Source organism: Zingiber officinale, chromosome 9A (genome assembly GCF_018446385.1).
Source record: "Zingiber officinale cultivar Zhangliang chromosome 9A, Zo_v1.1, whole genome shotgun sequence".
Taxonomy (NCBI): domain Eukaryota; kingdom Viridiplantae; phylum Streptophyta; class Magnoliopsida; order Zingiberales; family Zingiberaceae; genus Zingiber; species Zingiber officinale.
Genome location: NC_056002.1, coordinates 52,819,075 through 52,840,674, shown reverse-complemented (window position 1 = coordinate 52,840,674; position 21,600 = coordinate 52,819,075). Strand labels below are relative to the sequence as shown.

Here is a 21,600-nt window from a genome sequence, read left to right as displayed (position 1 = left end):
TTATCCTATTTTACAACAGATTATTTTCACGATTCGAATCAATAATTTTCAAGTCACACAAGTAGTAATTTTATCGTCGCCAATGTTCCTCTTCATAATCAAGTTATGATAAATTGAGCATAAAATAAATTAAACTATTAAAAAAGTGGTTCAAGTTTGAATTTGATTATTTTTGTATGAATTTGAGTTTCATTTGCATTTAATTTCAATTAGTTTATTCAGATGTTACTCAGTATTCAATTTGAGTTTAGTTGATTATTTGAAATTGGTATATTTTAATATTTTTTGGCTGATCAATAAGTTTGATATTATAAATTTATTTATTTATTTTATGAGTTTTTTTATTTTTTTTTGCGAACATGATTTACGAACATTTGAGAATTTCTTCATGAAAATTAATGAGATAAACACATATATTTTCAAATTTATTTATTTAATTAATATTATATAAATTGAGGCGCCATAAATAATAAAATAAACTCTTACTGAGTGGAATATCAAACTTCTTTATAATTATTAAAATAAATTTTCAAGCCCATAAGGCGTAGCACACACAATGAGTACATGACATCTTTAGTTTTATAGTCAGAGTTCGATTCTCAGGAACTGACAACTTCGAATTTACTGCATCATGTGCCTAACACCTATGTATATTGCATTTACCTCCCTCCAATTTTATGAGGTAGATATTAGGGAAGTAGTTAATGTAGTAGATTTATATTTTTTATTAAAACAAATTTTCAAGTTTGGATTAGTTTTTTTTATGAGTTTGAGTTTGTTTGGTTTAAATATTATTGAGGTCTCGATTTAAGATTATTTGATTATTTGAATTTTTCATATTTTTTTTAAGCCGGTATGATTGGTCAGTAGGCTTGATATTATGAGACTATTCATTCATTTAGAAAAGTTTTTATTGTGGGTTCCTATCACATTAGTGAGGGATGATGGGCCTTTCTAAGCTTTTTATTCCAAAGCTCATTTGTGATAAATCAAATATAGGGGTTTGTTGTAAGTATCCGTCAGAAAATACAAGAAGAAAAAAAAAATTAGAAAATAGAAAAAAAAAAAAGGGAGAATGCAGAAAAAGGGAGAAAGTGGGAGAAAGAAATTCGGATACGTCATCAGTGAACCTGCTTCTACTTTTGTGGAATTCTGGTACCTTGCTCGTGACGATCTGGGTAACAAAATTAGTAGTTGGATTGTGTTTCTCCTTCCTTTTTTCTATTACACTCCTATTTGCCTCTAGTTTCTTTCTAAAGAAGAACCTAGAGTACCCATTAATTTTATTAGTGGAAGATTTAAGTGGTCTAAGGATCTCATGGTTTTTCTTTTATCTCGTCTTGAGATCTGGCAGGGGCTTGACAATTGTGTCTATCATCATGTTGCAAATGAAACACAAGCCAGAGTGGTATGAGAAACTTTGAAAGAATTACATGAAAAGAAAAATGCACGAAATAAAGATTTTCTTTTTAGAAAGTTGATGCCTCTGCGGTATAAAGATGAAACTACAATTTCTAATCATATGAATATTTTTCAAGGGATAGTGAATTAGTTGACAGCGCTGGACATGAAGTTTGACGATGAGATTTATGCTTTATGCTTAATCAGTTCCTTACCTGATAGTTGGGTGACTCTTGTTATTTCTCTTAGTAATTCCACTCCAGATGGTACTCTTACTTTGAAGATGGTGAAGGAGTGCATGTTGAATGAAGAAAATGGAAGAAAGGGGCGAGGACTTAACTACACAGAATCAAGTGTTAGTCTTAGAGAAAAACGAGTAAAAGTAGAAACCCGAGGAGTCATGATAATAATGACAGATCATGAGGAAAGTTCCAGACAAGGAATATTTTCAAATGTTATTATTGTGATGCACTAGGACACCAACAAGCTCAGTGTAGAAAATGGAAAAGAGAACAAAAGCAAAAATAGAGAGGTGGAGGACAAACAGATGAAGCTAATTCTGTAGCGATTGTAGATAGAGGTGTTACTATTATCTGCGATGGTGGTAGTGTTAATCTTACATGCCAGGACTCTCAGTGGGTAGTTGACTTGATAAATCTTTAGCCATCAATTCATTTGGATCATGATGTATCACAGAGGGTATGGATAAGGAAAGATGTTTCATATCATCACATCACTTGAGAGTTTTTGGTTGTAGGACATTTGTGCATGTTCCTAGAGATGAGACTTGAGAGGTCTAAATTTCATAGTAAAACAAAGCAATGTATTTTTATTAGGTAAAAGCACGAGGAGTCTGGGTATAGATTTTGGGATACGGTCGACAAAATAGTTATTAGAAACAGAGATGCAGTGATAATACTAGGGGTACGTTTGATTCAAGTTATCATGTATAACCTTGGTTATGTGATTATCAGGTAATCACATAACCAAGGTTATGGGAGAATAAAACATAATCTTAACCTTGTTTGGTTCAACTAGATAATGGTATAATCTAACTTGACATTTACTATATTACCCTTGATTTAATTATATGATTATTATTATTATTTTATTTTTCCATCTGTATATGCATTTATTATCAATGTTATACATTTAGATCGATTAGATTTCGTTCAAAATCTTTTATTTTCTTAATATTAAGCATTTATATAAAATCTAAGATAATAAGGAAAAATATTAACTCTCACTATGATATTATATCACTCAAAATAAAATCCAAAAATATATTAAAAAAAATTAAGTATTTATTTTTTGCAAGGCCAAAGTAAGTTCGGTGAGAAACTTATCCCCCAGTTTTGGCCTCGCTGGCACTGTCGTCCACGGCGAGCCCACCACCTCTATTGCCGTCGTTGTTGCTTCCTCGGGCGGAGTTGTCCTTGGCTTCAGCTTCTTCCACGGCACGATGGTAAGCGGAGAACCACTTGGTCCTCATGTACTCGTGCCGCCTCCACGGTGGCACGTGGAGGCCGTTCTTCTTCAGGCTGTGCCAGGCTGCCTCCGAGGCGACGACCACGATCTGCTGGAGTCGGTGGGGCTGGCTGACGAATGCTTGCGGCAGCAGCTGGATGATGGCGCGGTACATCTTGCTGGGCCGCGCCACCTCGAACTCCGACCGGAAGCCCGCGTCCACCAGGAGGCGGTCGGTGCCGACCACCGCGTCGACGTACTCGTGCTCCCCCGCCGGAAAAGAAGGATTTTTATCCCATTGGGACTTGCAAATGGCCGCATCGTAGCCGAGCGATCGAAGTCGGGCGGCCAACATCGCTGTGCAATTTCCCTTGATCTTTGAGTTACTCGCTTTGTCGAGGATTCTCGATGCATCCGCCAAGAGATTTCTCTCTGCCATGCTCTCGCAGAACACCAAACCATACTCGAATCATCAAACGACGCTTGAAGCTCGAAACTGGGGAGGCATGGACGTAGCCGACCATCAAGGAGGTCTAGGAAAAGATGTTTCACTGGGGCATTTCGTCAAACAATCTGCGTGCATCACCGACGCCCTCGCACCGGGCGTACCAGCGGACGAGATGGTTGAAGGCGGAGACGGTAAGGGCGCCGGCCTTGAGGAAAGCCGCATGTGATTCGAAGGATAATTTTGGGAAAAAATATTGATAACCCCGGAATCGTAGAAAACCTAAGATTTCCAAAGTTTTGTAATTCCTGGTTCTATTCCCTAATTGCTGATGTGGCGGAAATGTTACATCACTAGGAATCACCAATTACTTAAACCAAAGAAGATTATCGTTGATAACCAACTAAGGTTATCAGCGATAACCCCGAACCAAACACGTCCTAGCAGTGTTTAGACAGATGATCCTCCTATTGATGATAATGAGCAATTGATGAGAATCCAACAGATTTACCAATTGAGTCTGGTTTGAGAAAATCTACCAGAATGAAATAACCTTCTACCAGATATCCAGTTAATCAGTATGTGATGCTCATTTATGGGGGAGAGCCAGAAAATTATCAAGAAGTATTGACACATGAGAAAAAAGATGAGTGGTTGAGTGCCATGCAAGATGAAATAAAATTCTTGCATGAGAACAATACTTATGATCTTGTGAAGTTACCAAAGGGTAAGAGAGCTTTGAAAAATAAATGAGTTTTCAGATTAAAGTTAGAGGAGAATAGCTTACAACTAAGATACAAGGTCAAATCGATTTTCAAGGGATGTAGTCCGACTAATGGCGTCGACTTTGATGAGATTTTCTCACATGCTGTGAAAATGAGTTCAATCAGAGTTATTTTAGGATTACCGTTGATCCTGTGCGGAATCTGAGTCAAACGGACCATCGGGTGAGGTGGATGCTGTTGGTTGGTCCTAGGAAGATCATACCAGTTCCACTGTACAAAAATTTTGTACAAGTGTCGAACCTTTCCTAAACAACCTATTATGTTCTTTAGAAGTTAAATTAGGAATCACAAACGGAACTTAACATTATTGATTTCAAATTTAACTTATCTGTTCTTAATGGTTTAGACTTGGATCGCAAGCGGAACTTAACACTATTGATCTAAATCCACCTATGTTATAAATTCAATTAAATATTAATTTTCAAAATTGGCTTCCAGATTAAACATGGCGCAGCACTAGGCCTTCTTGGATATGGGAGCAACCACCACTTCCTAGACAAAGCCTTTTAATGAAAGCTAATATTTAATTTCCTTATATAACTCTAGATTTAACCAAAAAGAACAATCGAATCACAAATTCGAAAAATAAAACAAAAGAAACACAAATTCAAAACAAATCCGAAAACTCTAGAATCATATGCCTCTTGTATTTGGTATTTCCAAAAATAATTATACAAAGAAAGCTAGTATGATGCGGAAAACAATTACTAGTTATACCTTTCTTTGTAAGCAAATAACCTTTTGATCTTCTACCGTATTCCTTTTCTTATGCCGGACGTTGTGTGGACAACGATCTACCGAGATGAGAACCACCAAAGCTCTTTCTTCTCCTTGCAAGATTCGGCCACCACAAGTACTCCAAGAATAGATGTGGTTCGGCCACCACCACCAAGCTCCAAGGGATGCTTCCTTTCTCTCCTTCTTCTCCAAGCTAGAATCCGGCCACCTTCAAGTTCCATGAGATTATAAGGTCCGGCCAATGAAGAAGAAAGAAAAGGAAGAAGGAAAAACAATAGGGCTAACCACCACCAAGGAGGAAAAGAGAGGAAGAAAAATAGAATAGAGTCGTTCTCCATGAATGCACCTCTACCCCCTCTTTTATATTTCTTGGTCTTGGCAAATAAGGAAATTTAAATAAAAACTTCCTTAATTCCTTTGTCATGAAAAAGAAAATTTAATTAATTAAAAATCAATTTCCTTTTCTCACATAACATGGTCGTCCACCTATTTCCTTCAAGGAAAGTTTTTATTCACAAGAATTAAAACTTCCTAATTTATTTTCAAAAATTTTAATAAAAATTTCTCTAATAATTTTTCCCTTCAAAGAGGATTATAAAAAGAAATTTTATAAATTAAAATCTTTCTTTTAAACATGTGGATGGTTTCCAAAAAGGAAAGTTATCTCTAAAATTAAAATCTCCTTTCAATCTACAAATAAGGAAAGATATTTATTCTTTACTTAATCTTTTGTAGAAAGAAAATATTTAATTTTTAAACTCTATTTTAAATCATGAACATGGTTACAAAAAAGGAAAGTTTTCTTAAAATTAAAACCCACCTTTTAATCTACAAATAATGAAAGATTTCAAATCTTTTCTTAATCTTTTGTAGAAAGCTATAAAAGGAAAGATTTAAATTTTAAACTCTCTTTTAAAACCATGTTATCCACATAAGAAAAAATTTAAATAAAATCCCTTTTATATTATATGTGGCTGGCTACACCTAGCTTGGACTCCAAGCTAGGGCCGGCCACTAATCTTGCCTCAATCCTTGGGTCTTGGCCGACCCTAACTTGGGTTCCAAGCTAGCTTGGTCGGCCACCAAAGAGTGGGTAAGAAGATGGGTATAGGTGGATATAATTCTCTACATACAAGATGCTACGATTGGGACCGAGAGGAGGAATTGGTTTTGGTCTCCCGATGAAAATAAGCTTCCCGTGTTCGCCCTGAACACACAACTTAATTTCATCAATAATAATTCATACCACTAAAGAATTAATTCATACCACTAAAGAATTATTATTGAACTACCGCACCAATCCCAAATTATATTTTGGGCTTCTTCTTATTATGAGTGTGTTAGTCTCCCTGTGTTTAAGATGTCAAGTGTCCACTAATTAAATGAGTTACTGACAACTCACTTAATTAATATCTTAGTCCAAGAGTAGTACCACTCAACCTCATCGTCATGTCGAACTAAATCCAACTGCAGGGTTTAACATGACAATCCTTATGAGCTCCTCTTGGGGTTATTCTTAACCTAGATTACTAAGACACAGTTTCCTTCTATAATCAACAACACACACTATAAGTAATATCATTTCCCAACTTATCGGGCTTATTGATTTATCGAGCTAAATCTCACCCATTGATAAGTCAAAGAAATAAATACTAAATATATGTGTTTTTATTATATTAGAATTAAGAGCACACACTTCCATAATAACTAAGGTCTAGTTCTTTTATCAAGTCAGTATAAAAAGAATTTATCTAAAATGGTCCTACTCAATATACTTAGAGTGTACTAGTGTAATTTATTAGTCAAGATAAACTAATCCCTAATCACACTACGACTTTACCGACGGTTTGTTCCTTTCCATCTTAGTCGTGAGCAACTGTTTATAATTTATAAAGAACTAATAACATGATCTTCTGTGTGTGACACCACACACTGTGTTATCTACAATATAAATTAATTGAACGACTACACTTAGTATATATAAATGTAGATACTTGACCAATGTGATTCTTATTTCTAAATAAATGTTTATACAATAGCTAGGCTTTTAGTATACACTCTAACAATCTCCCACTTATACTAAAAGACTATGCTGCCATAAATGCTGCCATACATCTGATTCCCAACCCTTCAACATGCCCATCAAAAGCTCTTGCCTTAAGGACCTTAGTGAAAGAATCTACAGGTCATCACCTGATGCAATCTAGGTGGCAACAACTTCTCCTTGTTATACGATGTCTCGTATTGGGTGGTACTTGCGCTCTATCATGTTTACTTGTCTTATGGACTTATGTTTTCTTCGAGTTTGCTACTGCACCACTATTATTACAATAAATTGTAATAATTTTTGGACAAACCAGAAATCATATCTAAGTCCATCATGAAGTTTCTGAGTCATACAGCTTCTATGATTGCCTTAGAGGCTGCCACATACTCAGCTTCTATGGTGGAGACCGAAAAACATATATGCTTAACACTCCTCCATTGTTATGGATTTACCTCCTAAAGTAAACACAAAAATCCGAGGTCGATTTACTATTGTCCTTATCTGATTGGAAGACAAAATCCGTGCAATCCACAGGGATCAAATTATCTACCTTATAAACTAGCATATATTCTCTAGTATATGCTTTACAGCAGTCTAGTGTCATAGTCCTGGGTTACTTCGATATCTGCTAACTATGCCCTGGGTAAAACAGATATCCAGTCTCGTACATAGTATTACATACATTAGGCTTCCGATAGCCGAAGCATAAGGAAATGCCTTCATGTCCTTTATCTCCTTTGATGTCTTCAGAGACATTTCTTTAGATAAAACTACTCCATGCCTAAAAGGTAGAAAACTTTTCTTGGAGTCTTGTATGCTAAAACGAGCAAGGATTGTTTTGATATATGAAGATTAGAATAAGCACAATATTCTTTTCTTGTGATCCTTTATTACTTTGATCCTAAGAATATGTGCATTCTCCCAAGTCCTTTATATCGAATTTGTTTGGACAACCATACCCTTACTTCCGACAACATTTTGATATTGTTTCCAACTACCAAAAATGTCATCTACGTATAGTACAAGAAATACCACCACATTTCCATCACACTTCTTGTATATAAAAGACTTATCTGGTCACTGAATAAATTCATAGGTCTGGATTACTTCATTAGACCAGATGTCCAAGACCTTGAAGCTTTGCTTCAGTCCATAGACCGATCGAGCTTACATACTAGATGCTCCTTGCCCTTTTCAATGAACCCTTCTGGTTGCTTTATATGGATATTTTCTTCAAGACTTCCATTAAGGAAAGCTGTTTTGACATCCACTTGCCAAATCTCATAGTCCATATAGATAAAAGAATCCGGATAGACTTAAGCATGGCTACCGGCGAAAAAGTTTCCTTTTTCAACAAGCCTTGCTTTGAAAATTTCCACCTTCCTGTCTACCCCTCTTTTCTTATTGTAGACCTGTTTACACCCAATGCCTTTTACACCATTTGGTGGTTCTACAAGCTCCCATACTTTATTAGAATACATATATTCTAATTCTGTATTCATTGCTCTTTTCAAAGATCCTGCATCTTTATCTTGGAGTGCTTTGTCATATGTCCGGGAATTAGATTCATGTTCACCAGGGATCAAGTCCAAAGACTCTCCCAAAACATGAATATTTTAGGTTGCCTAACAACCCTCCCACTACGACGAGACACTTTCTGTAATTGTGTATCATCTGTGATACGTGTTGCAGTTTCTTGTAATATTTCATCTTGTACAGTTGGTACTAGATTAGACGTGTCCTTTATTATTTCCTTAAGAACAAATTTACTTATGGGCTTATGGTTTATTACATAGTCCTATTCTAAAAATCATGCATTGGTGCTAACAATGACCTTATTATTTTTAGGACTATAAACCTCCTTTCGTTTCTCTAGGATAACCTATAAACAAGTGAACTCCTGTCAAACTTATCAGTGTCTCTCATGTGCTAGACCACCCAAATTCGAATATGCTTCAGACTAGGCTTACACCCATTCTACAATTCTATGGGAGTAGAGAGTTCTGACTTAGAAGGTACTATGTTCACTTCCGTTTCTAGTGTATATCCTCAAAATGAATTTTGGTAATTCTGAATAACTTATCATTGATCTAACTATTTCCATAAGAGTCCTATACCTTCTTACTACACCATTCTGTTGGGGTGTACCAGGTGCAGTTAGTTGGGATTGAATCCCGTCTTCTGATAAGTGACTCCTAAACTCTCCCAAGAGGTTCTTGCCTCTACGATCTGAGCGTAGTGTCTTGATACTTTTACCTTGACCTTACTCCACATCAGCCTAATACTCTTTGAACTTATCAAAGCACTTAGACTTGCGGCTCATCAAGTAAATGTACCCGTATTTTGAATAGTTGTCTATAAAATAGACAAAATATTCGAAACCACCTCTTTCCTGGATAGTTATAGATCCACACAAATCAGAATGAACCGATTCCAACATATCTTTGGCTCCATACCCCTTAGACTTAAAAGCTTCTTGGTTATTTTTCCTTCTAAGTAAGACTCGCAAGTTAGAAAGATTTCCACTACCAATGAACCCAAGAGTTTATTGGTTATTATCCTTTGAATCCTACTCAAGTTAATATAACCTAGCTTTAGATGCCAAAGATAAGATTGGTTCATCTCCGAAGGTTACTTTCTCTTTTAAAAGTTAGAAGATGTGTTATTAATTTCTATTTGTTGCATCGTGGAATTTGTTAGATTTATAAATTGCCAACCAACGTACTAGAACAGATATTTTCCCTCTTTTCCTTGATAACAACTTTGTTATCAAAAGAGACAGAATATCAAGTTTAGAAATTGAAATCTAGTTTTTTCTAAACTTAGTACGTAAAGACAATTTCTCAAAATCTAAGTTTTATTCCTCTCGTGCAATAAATTGCAGACATGATCAGTGGTTCCTGTATCTACACACCAGGTACCGGTAGATGACTCCACTAAACATGTAGCAACTAATGAATAAAATACATCTTTATTGTTCTTAGTTCTAAGAAGACAATCCACCTTAATGTCCAATTCTTATTTTCAATCATTATAATTGGGACCACTAAGTCTATCCTATAGTATAACAGCTAGGAACATTTTAAATTCTAAGAATCACAAAAATATTTGGTCAAGACCAACTCCTTAAAAATCCCTATAAATTTTGTATGCCACGTTAGTGTGGACGTATACAAATTCAAAGAGGAGATTTTATCCATTAATTTTATTATCTCGTCAACCTTACTTTATGACGAATAAAATTAATAGTTGGTCTTGTCTTTGGCCAAATATTTGATCAAAACTTTGAATTTAAAATAATATTGATTCCTCAAAACAATATCATTTAAATTCACCAACACCTCTAACACCGTGAATTTTGTATGCCACGTTAGTGTGGACATATACAAAATCAAACATTTGTAAGAGGGTCTTACCCATTAATTATCTTGTCATCCTTAAATTACCTCAAACGCCATGAATTTTGTATGCCACATTAGTGTGGACCTATACAAATTCATTTATTTGTAAGAGGAGGTTTTACCCAATTTATTTTGTCAACCTAACTTTATGACAAAATTACCTCAAACACCGTTAATTTTGCATGTCACGTTAGTGTGGACGTATACAAATTCAAATATTTGTAAGAGGAGGGGGTTCACCTAGCTTTATGACAAATTAATAGTTGGTATTCCTTTGGTCCCGCAAAACAATAGTAGTGACTCCATTGGGGAGGATGTAACGACCCGCCTTCTACTGGCTAGGCTGTAAGGCCGGACCGTCACATTATGCTATGCTAAGCTATATCCATGACCATTACTAAGTCTAGGTGCGAAAAACTGTACCAATTTAAAACTTTGCCAAGCTAATACAAATTCTTGGTCCTACATGTGCTGAGGGATGCAATCTAAGGTATACTTGGCATATCCTACATCCCCTATGGTCAAGGAACTGAATTACAAGGGTTCCTGGTCGAAACCTTGCTTCCCAATCGATCCAGATTGAACTCAATCGATTGCAAGCTGTTGAATCGATCCATGGATCGATTCAGATTGCTACTGTGCTCGATCGGCTGATCGATCCAGACTGGCTAATCGATCCAGTGATCGATTCCAGAGCTCTCTGTTCGCGGGAGCGATTTCCCGATCGATCGAACGATCGATCCCTGAACTCACTGTTTGCGACAGAATACGACTGGATCGATCGGCTGATCGATCCAGAAGCTTACTGTTCACGGAACCAGACTCCCAATCGATCCGCTGATCGATTGAGGGCCCCCAATCGATCCGTTGATCGATTGGGGTTTCTGATTTCGCAGCAAAACTCTGATTTCAGTACTGCTTCGTGCCGAACTCACCTATAAGAGTTCTATAATAGCTGGAAAACATACCAATAACACATAACTAGGATTATGAGCATGAGTACTAACAATCTAAGCAAGTCGTTCACGGTTCAAGGCATTAAAATAACTAGAAATGCGGAAAATAACACTATATAAAACTAAAGTCTTAATTTGCTAATTTCGCCAAGATCTTTATTCCAGGTTCCTTCCACACACATCTTCATCGCATTGCCCTCCAGCCTCCGCTAGTCCATCTTTCCTTTACCTTTATCTGCAGTATAAGGAAAGAGTATCTGTAAGATTTATGCTTAGTAAGAAACCATCTACCTCACAAAACATGCATACGATGCAATTTATGCTTTGAAAACATGCTATTTGAAATATATGCTGAACAGGTGAGAGCATGGCATAGTATCATACAACATGGGAACCAAAACTAATCATAGAACTATCACATGTATCAATAATGAAAACTAAGCTGAAGCATGAACTGAGCTAAAACTAAAAATAAGCTGGAACTGAGTTTAAACTGTATACACAACTGATTTGTGAGTTTTGAAAACTATTTAATCATAGCTAGATGAAAATACATAATCATGCTGCTGATGGGCCCGGCAACTGTACATGCTATGCGCGCATCCCTAACTAGACCCGGGTTTGCAAGTCCCGAATTTAGTAGGGTTACTAGGTTATCTAAACCTAGGGATGACTGTGGGAGCCCAACCCAATGGATATCTAATCCAGTACAGTGCCACTGCTAAAATAAAATACTGGTTATAGCTAAATTCTCTTATCTTGCTATTTCTAGGTTATCTGAACCTAGAGCTAGGTTGTCTGAACCTAGAGGCGACTGTGGGAGCCCACCCATTAGACCGTAGTCCCATATAAGCTGTAGAAAAACTGCATATACTAATTAAATGCTTCTATCGCATTTAGCTAAACTATTAAAATGCCTAAGTCACATTTTAATTGTGTTGTACATACTATTGAGCACTTGGCGTGCGCTGTTGCACACCCTATGTGCCAAAAATCCATAAACTACTAAACTAAAGCATGCAATCACACGAGAGCTACTTATACTGCAGGTGAGGGGTTTCTTACATTCCTGCGCTAGATTTCGTTACGATTTGATCGCTAGATTTCCGGTGGAGAAGATCCCTTCGTCGATCTCCACGCGTATACGTGCTCTTCTCTCGAAGAGGAGCGTTCTCGAGCCAAAGTCATTGCCGGAAGGTGCTCCTATAGCCCTTGGGATGAAACCCTAGGCTTGCTTGTGGTTGGCGCCGAGAGATGAGGGAGGAGAAGGGGTCGGCGTGTAAGGGTTTGAGGGAAAAGTTTTCTCGTTTAAGAAAATAACAATTCCTCACTTAAATTCCCTATTTATATTTAGTGGATAATTCGGCCCAACTGAAATATAAATATAATTATTCCCCTTTCCTTTCAGCACGGCCTTGCTGGGTTCACTTGGTTACTAAAGCTCTCTAAAAGTTATCGGACTCGATAAATCCCGGGTTCGATTCCCGCTTAAGCTATTTTACGTTTCTATTTATTTTTGCTACTTCCGCTACTCTAAAAATTCCATAAAAATATTCTAAAATTCTAGAAAAATCATAGAATATTTCTAAAATAATTTTGAGAATTTTCGGGCGTTACAATCCCCCATACCTTATAAAAAGTTCGTCTTCGAACTTAGAATAATTCTGGGTACTTCTGTCTCATACTAGCTTCTGTCTCCTATGTTGCCTCTTCTGTTGTGTGATTTTGCCAAATGACTTTTACTAATGGTACATCTTTATTCCGTAATTTTTAACTGCTCAGTCTATTATCTGAATAGGCCGACTATCATAGCTGAGGTCTTCGCGGACTGGTACCGACTGAGGCTCAATCACCTGGGTGGCATCTGGGATATGCTTCTTCAGCATAGAGACATGAAATACATTATGGATGGCTGACATCTCCTGTGGTAGCTCTAGCTCATATGCTACCTCGCCAACTCTTCTAGTGATAAGGTATGGTCCCACATATCTGGGACTTAGTTTGCCCTTCTTCCCAAAACGCATTACTCCCTTCATGGGAGCCACTCTGAGGAATACTGTATCCCCAACTGAAAACTCTAAGGGTCTGCGCCGTGTATCAGCATAGCTTTTCTGGCGGCTCTGAGATGTCTCTATCCTCTGGCGGATCTGCTGTATAGCTGCTGTGGTATCTGCTACTAGATCTGTCTAAAGTTCTAGTTTCTTCTGTTCACCACTCTCATACCAGCAGATTGGAGATCTACACCTCCGCCCATAGAGAGCCTCGTAAGGTGCCATGCCGATAGTGGCCTGATAGGTATTGTTGTATGTAAATTCCGCTAAACTCAGATATTTGCACCAACTACCCTTGAAGTCTAGGGCACATGCTCGGAGCATATCTTCGAGTACCTGATTTACTCGCTCCGTTTGACCATCTGTCTGAGGATGGAAAGCTGTGCTGAATTTTAACTTAGTGCCCAATGCTGACTATACACACTCCCAGAAGTGTGATGTGAATCGACTGTCTCTGTTTGAAATAATGGTTCGTGGGACTCCATGTAGTCTAACGATCTCCTTGAGATACAACTGAGCTAGCTGCTCCATGGAATAGGATATTCTGATAGCTAATAAGTGGACTGATTTAGTTAACCTGTCAACTATTACCCAGATGGTATCAAAACCATTCGTGGTTCTGGGTAGTCCCACTATGAAATCCATAGAAATATCTTCCCACTTTCATTCTGGGATCTGGATAGGCTGCAGAACTCCTCCTGGTCTCTAGTGTTCTGCCTTGACTCTCTGGCAAGTCAGACAGGTGCTAACGTATCTAGCGATGTCTCTTTTCATCCCAGGCCACCAAAAATGTTTCTTTAGGTCCTGGTACATTTTGGTGGAACCAGGATGCATTGCATAGGGAGTCCTGTGAGCCTCATCTAAAATCTTTCTCTTTAGTTCCTCCTGATCTGGAACACAGAGTCTGTCACCGAAGTGCAATACCCCACTATCGGACACTCTGAATTCTCTACTTCCTGATTCTGCTAACCCTCGCTTGATTTTCTGAATTTCAGGATCCTGCTCCTGAGCTATCTGAATGTCACCAAGCAGGTTAGGTGCTAATGTCATAGTAGAGAGCTGTCCCACTATAAGTTCGAGACCAAAATCTGTGATCTCTCTCTGTAGGAGCGGTGACATGGCTGCTAGGGATAGTAAGGTAGCATCGGACTTTCTGCTAAGTGCGTCTGCCACCTTATTGGCTTTTCCTGGGTGGTAGAGGATGTATATGTCATAATCCTTGACCAGCTCAAGCCATCTACGCTGTCGCATATTCAGATCCTTCTGAGTGAAGAAGTACTTCAGACTCTGGTGATCTGTATACACTCTGCACTGAACTCCATACAAGTAATGTCTCCAAATTTTGAGAGCGAACACGACTGCTGCAAGCTCAAGATCATGAGTAGGATAATTCCTCTCATAGTCCTTGAGTTGTCTGGAGGCATAGGCGATCACCTTGCCATTTTGCATCAGTACTGCTCCTAGTCTCAATTTAGAGGCGTCACTATAAATATCAAAGCTGTCTGTGTTTTTAGGTAGAGCCAGAATAGGTGCACTGGTCAATCTCCTCTTTAGCTCGCTGAAGCTGTTCTTGCAGTCCTCTGTCCACTGAAATTTTCTGTTCTTCCTGGTGAGAGCTGTCAGTGGGGAGGCTATCCTGGAGAAATCCTCTACAAACTTTCTGTAATAACCTGCTAGTCCCAAAAAGCTTCTGATCTCACTGGTGTTTTTGGGTCTTTTCCAGTTACTCACAGCTTCTATTTTACTAGGGTCTACCATGATACCATCCTTTGAGATGATGTGACCCAGGAAGGACACCTGATCTAACCAAAATTCACATTTCGTGAACTTGGCGTACAGCTGGTTCTGCTGAAGGGTCTGCAATACTATTCTCAGGCGCTCTGCGTGTTCTTCCTGAGTTCCTGAATAGATAAGAATGTCATCGATAAATACAATAACAAATCTATCTAGGTAGTCCCTGAATACTCTGTTCATGAGGTCCATGAAAGTAGCTGGAGCATTTGTTACGCCAAAGGGCATGACTACGAACTCATAATGTCCGTATCTAGTCCTGAATGTTGTCTTGGGTATATCTCCTTCTTTAACTTTCACCTGATGATAACCTGATCTGAGGTCTATCTTAGAGAACACTGCTGCTCCCTTTAGCTGATCGAACAGGTCATCTATTCTGGGAAGAGGATACCTGTTCTTGATCGTGACTTGGTTCAATGCTCGGTAATCTATACACAGGCATATGCTCCCGTCCTTCTTCTTCATGAATAATACAGGCGCTCCCCATGGTGAGTGACTAGCACGTATGAAGCCCTTGTCAAGCAGCTCCTGTAGTTGCTCATGAAGTTCCTTCAGTTCTGCTGGAGCCATGTGGTAAGGTGCTTTGGAGATAGGATTCGTACCGGGAATGAGTTCTATCTCGAATTCAATCTCCCTGTCTGGTGCTAGACCTGGTAACTCCTCAGGGAAGACTGCTGGGTAGTCACATACGACTTGGACCTCTGCTAGCTGTTGGTCCTTGTCCTGACTGACATTGAATACATGCGCTAAAAATCCCGTACATCCTGTATCCATTAACTTCTGTGCTTTCAGAGCTGAGAGAAACTTCTTGGCTTTTCTCTTTGGTTCTCCGACGTATTCAAACTGTACTTCTGCTTCAGGTTGGAATATGACTTTCTGTTTACGGCACTCTATAGAGGCACCGTATCTGATCAGGAAGTCCATCCCAAAAAATAACATCGTAATCAGTCATATTTAGCACTATCATATCACAATAGAGTTCTCTGTCTGCTATAATGACTGGCACTGCTCTGAGCCAGTGCGTGGATGCCATAATTTCTCCTGAAGGTAGTGTTGTCAAAAACTGACTACTGAGTACCTCTGGGGGTATCGCTAACTTCTCGGCAAATGCCCTAGATATATAAGAATGGGTTGCCCCAGTATCGAACAAGACAATTGTACTTTGCTGTAAAATACTGATCTGACCTGTAACAACTGTCGAGGCATTTGCTACGTCCTCTCTAGTGAGTGAGTAGATCCTCGCATTGGTTGTAGCTAGAGGGGCCTCTAATCTGCCCTGGCTGATGTGTGGACCATCTAGAACGGTCTGCATCTGATATAGCTGTGCTGGCTGGCCTCCGTACTGAATCAGCTGTGGTTGAGGAAGAATTGTCTTGTTTGGGCACTGCTTAGCCATATGCCCTTCCTGTCTATATTCAAAGCATCCTCGTGTGCCCTTGCGACAAACTCCTGGGTGAAATTTCCCACAAGTAGCACATTTGGGATAGCTAGGCTGTTTACTAGCTGGTCCTCCTTTCGGGTAACTCCCTGGTTTGCGTTTGTTGCTGGAGTTCCCTTTCCAGTTAGAGCCGTGGGAGCTGTGGCCCTGGTGTTTCTGAGTACCTGAGCCTCCTTGACCTTTTGGCTCTGAGAAGGATTACTTCTGCTGCCTGATGCTATTTTGGTAGTGCTCGGTGGTCAAAGCACTGTTCACTAGTTCTTCAGTGGTTTGCGGCCTATGGACGCCGCTGGTCACGTTCATTGCTATTTCCGGCCTTAGCATCTTGAGCATCAACCGGACTCGTTCTTTCTTAGTGCTGACTAGCTCGGGGCATAGACGAGCCAGTCTATTGAATTTCTTCACGGATTCCTCCACTGATAGGTTGCCCTGACGAAACTCAGTGAACTCGTCGTAGTGGCGGTTTGTGACCCGCATGTGAAAGAACTCCTCGAAGAATTCATTCTCGAAGTCAGCTCATGTGATCTGGTTCACTGGGCGCTTCGCTCTAATTCTCTCCCACCACATACGTGCATCTCCTGTCAAGCAGAAGGAGGCACATTTGACCTTCTCATGTTCTGGCCAGTCCAGAAGCTCCATCGTACTCTCCAGTATTTTGAACTAGGCTTGAGCATCCCATGGTTCACTAGTGCCTGAGAAGTTCTCGGGCTTGACTCTCTGCCACTGGATTAGATAGGCTTCTCTCTTTGCCTCTGCTGACGGGGCTACTGGTGCTATATGCTGGACTGGGGAACCTCTATAACTACTGGGGTTGCTATGTTTGGTTCCGGGGTGACAGTGGGAGTATTGTGCTGATTAGCCTTTAAGGTGGCTATCTCCTGTTGCTGTTCTGCTAGCTGCTTCTGTAACTGAGCCACTACTGCCGTAAGGTCTGGGGGAGGCACTGAACTGCCTACCTCATGCTGGGGCTCAGTAGCCAGGGCCCTTCTAGCTGGGCGTCCTCGTGCCATCTCTAAAGGAACAAGGGACAAACATAACTAAAGCATCATGTTTACATAGCTAATACTATCATGTTAGTTACTATCACAGATAAGCATACTTTAGTTATCTACAAACATGAAAGCAATAAACATAACAAAGTGAGAGGTATTCTTACTTGGAAGCTGCAGGTTCAATGCTGATGTGTGTGTAGGAAGTATGAAATTTTCTGCTCTGATACCACTCTGTAACGACCCGCCTTCTACTGGCTAGGCTGTAAGGCCGGACCGTCACATTATGCTGTGCTAAGCTATATCCATGACCATTACTAAGTCTAGGTGCGGAAAACTATACCAATTTAAAACTTTGCCAAGCTAATACAAATTCTTGGTCCTACATGTGCTGAGGGATGCAATCTAAGGTATACTTGGCATATCCTACATCCCCTATGGTCAAGGAACTGAATTACAAGGGTTCCTGGTCGAAACCTTGCTTCCCAATCGATCCAGATTGAACTCAATCGATTGCAAGCTATTGAATCGATCCATGGATCGATTCAGATTGCTACTGTGCTCGGGATAATATTCTGGATCGATCGGCTGATCGATCCAGACTGACTAATCGATCCAGTGATCGATTCCAGAGCTCTCTGTTCGCGGGAGCGATTTCCCGATCGATCGAACGATCGATCCCTGAACTCACTGTTTGCGACAGAATACGACTGGATCGATCGGCTAATCGATCCAGAAGCTTACTGTTCGCGGAACCAGGCTCCCAATCGATCCGCAGATCGATTGAGGGCCCCCAATCGATCCGTTGATCGATTGGGGTTTCTGATTTCGCAGCAAAACTCTGATTTCAGCACTGCTTCGTGCCGAACTCACCTACAAGAGTTCTATAATAGCTGGAAAACATACCAATAACACATAACTAGGATTATGAGCATGAGTACTAACAATCTAAGCAAGTCGTTCACGGTTCAAGGCATTAAAATAACTAGAAATGCGGAAAATAACACTATATAAAACTAAAGTCTTAGTTTGCTAATTTCGCCAAGATCTTTATTCCAGGTTCCTTCCACACACATCTTCATCGCATTGCCCTCCAGCCTCCGCTAGTCCATCTTTCCTTTACCTTTATCTGCAGTATAAGAAAAGAGTATCTGTAAGATTTATGCTTAGTAAGAAACCATCTACCTCACAAAACATGCATACGATGTAATTTATGCTTTGAAAACATGCTATTTGAAATATATACTGAACAGGTGAGAGCATGGCATAATATCATACAACATGGGAACCAAAACTAATCATAGAACTATCACATGTATCAATAATGAAAATTAAGCTGAAACATGAACTGAGCTAAAACTAAAAATAAGCTAGAACTGAGTTTAAAATGTATACACAACTGATTTGTGAGTTTTGAAAACTATTTAATCATAGATAGATGAAAATACATAATCATGCTGCTGATGGGCCCGACAACTGTACGTGCTATGCGCGCATCCCTAACTAGACCCGGGTTTGCAAGTCCCGAATTTAGTAGGGTTACTAGGTTATCTAAACCTAGGGACGACTGTGGGAGCCCAACCCAATGGATATCTAATTCAGTACAGTGTCACTGCTAAAATAAAATACTGGTTATAGCTAAATTCTCTTATCTTGCTATTTCTAGGTTATCTGAACCTAGAGCTAGGTTGTCTGAACCTAGAGGCGATTGTGGGAGCCCACCCATTAGACCGTAGTCCCATATAAGCTGTAGAAAAACTGCATATACTAATTAAATGCTTCTATCGCATTTAGCTAAACTATTAAAATGCCTAAGTCACATTTTAATTGTGCTGAACATACTATTGAGCACTTGGCGTGCGCTGTTGCACACCCTATGTGCCAAAAATCCATAAACTACTAAACTAAAGCATGCAATCACACGAGAGCTACTTATACTGCAGGTGAGGGGTTTCTTACATTCCTGCGCTAGATTTCCTTACGATCTGATCGCTAGATTTCCAGTGGAGAAGATCCCTTCGTCGATCTCCTCGCGTCTACGTGCTCTTCCCTCGAAGAGGAGCGTTCTCAAGCCAAAGTCGTTGCCGGAAGGTGCTCCTATAGCCCTTGGGATGAAACCCTAGGCTTGCTTGTGGTTGGCGCCGAGAGATGAGGGAGGAGAAGGGGTCGGCGTGTTAGGGTTTGAGGGAAAAGTTTTCTCGTTTAAGAAAATAACAATTCCTCACTTAAATTCCCTATTTATATTTAGTGGGTAATTCGGCCCAACTGAAATATAAATATAATTGTTCCCCTTTCCTTTCAGCACGGCCCTACTGGGTTCACTTGATTACTAAAGCTATCTAAAAGTTATCGGACTCGATAGGTCCCGGGTTCGATTCCCGCTTAAGCTATTTTACGTTTCTATTTATTTTTGCTACTTCCGCTACTCTAAAAATTCCACAAAAATATTCTAAAATTCTAGAAAAATCATAGAATATTTATAAAATAATTTTGAGAATTTTTGGGCATTACAGAGGATACTATTAAATGCGTCTAAGTGTATACCATTACTTGATACTTAGTCCATTAAATAGGATTATGCCCCTTCAGTTAGAGAAGATCACACGCTCCTAAATAATTTCCTATAACCATCCATAAAAGAAGTTTGATCTAGTGATCCGTAACAAACCCATCCATTGTGGAGGGAGGCACTCAGAGCCAACACGCAAGCTTGTTGCATCACTTACAAACCAGTAATGGAGACCGTGGAATTTATTTAAAAATCCCTCTCCCACTTAGTTTTTTAAAGTGAGAAATTTTAACCTTTGCTAGCATACATTACATGCACATCATAGTAAATAAAAGTAATAAATATGGAAATTAATTTTCCAACTATTATGACTTCTTCCATCACTGTTCTTCTTGTGTTCCAACCCTGGTTGCCGCCATCTTTAGCCACCGCCATCGGGTCCATGTTGTCGGGTCCATTGAGCTTCCTTTTCTGCTGTGCCTTAGGTCCTCCAACAGCACCACGCTTCGCAAGGATACGATTCACGACAAAAATAGAATTTTACATATATCGATAATTTATTCCACAAAGGAATGTACATGTAATCTAGATTGAAACAAAAATGTAAAATCCTAATAACTAATGCAGCTCCTGCTGTATTTAATATTACAATCATGCACACACAATAAAATACCCTTGACATGTCCAAGGGTCCAATCACACACAATATCTATATGCCATAATAGTTGAAGCCTGCAACCACAAAGTTAGCACATCCTACTATTATTCTGCCTAAATTATGTATGACATGTGCATAATCTATTTGAAAACCAAACACACAGAGGCAAACCCTAGCTCTGATACCAATTGTTGGTTGGTCCTAGGAAGATCGTACCAGTTCCACTGCACAAAAATTTTGTACAAGTGTCGAACCTTTCCTAAACAACCTATTTTGTTCTTTAGAAGTTAAATTAGGAATCGCAAACGGAACTTAACATTATTGATTCCAAATTTAACTTATCTGTTCTTAATGGTTTAGACTTGGATCGCAAGCGGAACTTAACACTATTGATCCAAATCCACCTATGTTATAAATTCAATTAAATATTAATTTATCAAATTGACTTTCAGGTTAAACAAGGCGAGACACTAGGCCTTTTTGGATATGGGAGCAACCACCACTTTCTAGACAAAGCCTTTTAAAGAAAGCTAATATTTAATTTCCTTATATGACTCTAGATTTAACCAAAAAGAACAATCGAATCACAAATTCAAAAAATAAAACAAAAGAAACATAAATTTGAAACAAATCCGAAACCTCTAGAATCATATGCCTCTTGTGTATGGTATTTTCAAAAATAACTATACAAAGAAAACTAGTATGATGCGGAAAACAATTACTAGTTATATCTTTCTTTGTAAGCAAATAACCTCTTGATCTTCTACCGTATTCCTCTTCCTATGCCGGACGTTGTGTGGGCAACGATCTACCGAGATGAGAACCACCAAAGCTCCTTCTTCTCCTTGCAAGATTCGGCCACCACAAGTACTCCAAGAATAGATGTAGTTCGGCCACCACCACCAAGCTCCAAGGGATGCTTCC

The 21,600-nt window shown here is 39.1% G+C and overlaps 1 protein-coding gene across 1 annotated transcript; it reads right to left on the bottom strand.

Moving 5' to 3' along the window:
• Positions 1 to 2,743: 2,743 nt before the first annotated feature.
• On the bottom strand, positions 2,744 to 3,307 carry LOC122019213. The gene has a single exon (XM_042576707.1). The coding sequence runs from the start codon at positions 3,305 to 3,307 to the stop codon at positions 2,744 to 2,746; it is 564 nt and encodes a 187-aa protein (XP_042432641.1).
• Positions 3,308 to 21,600: the final 18,293 nt, after the last annotated feature.

What these genes read in the sequence shown, in the direction of transcription:
- LOC122019213 (XM_042576707.1), bottom strand. Translation starts at nt 3,307, where the DNA reads ATGGCAGAGAGAAATCTCTTGGCGGATGCATCGAGAATCCTCGACAAA.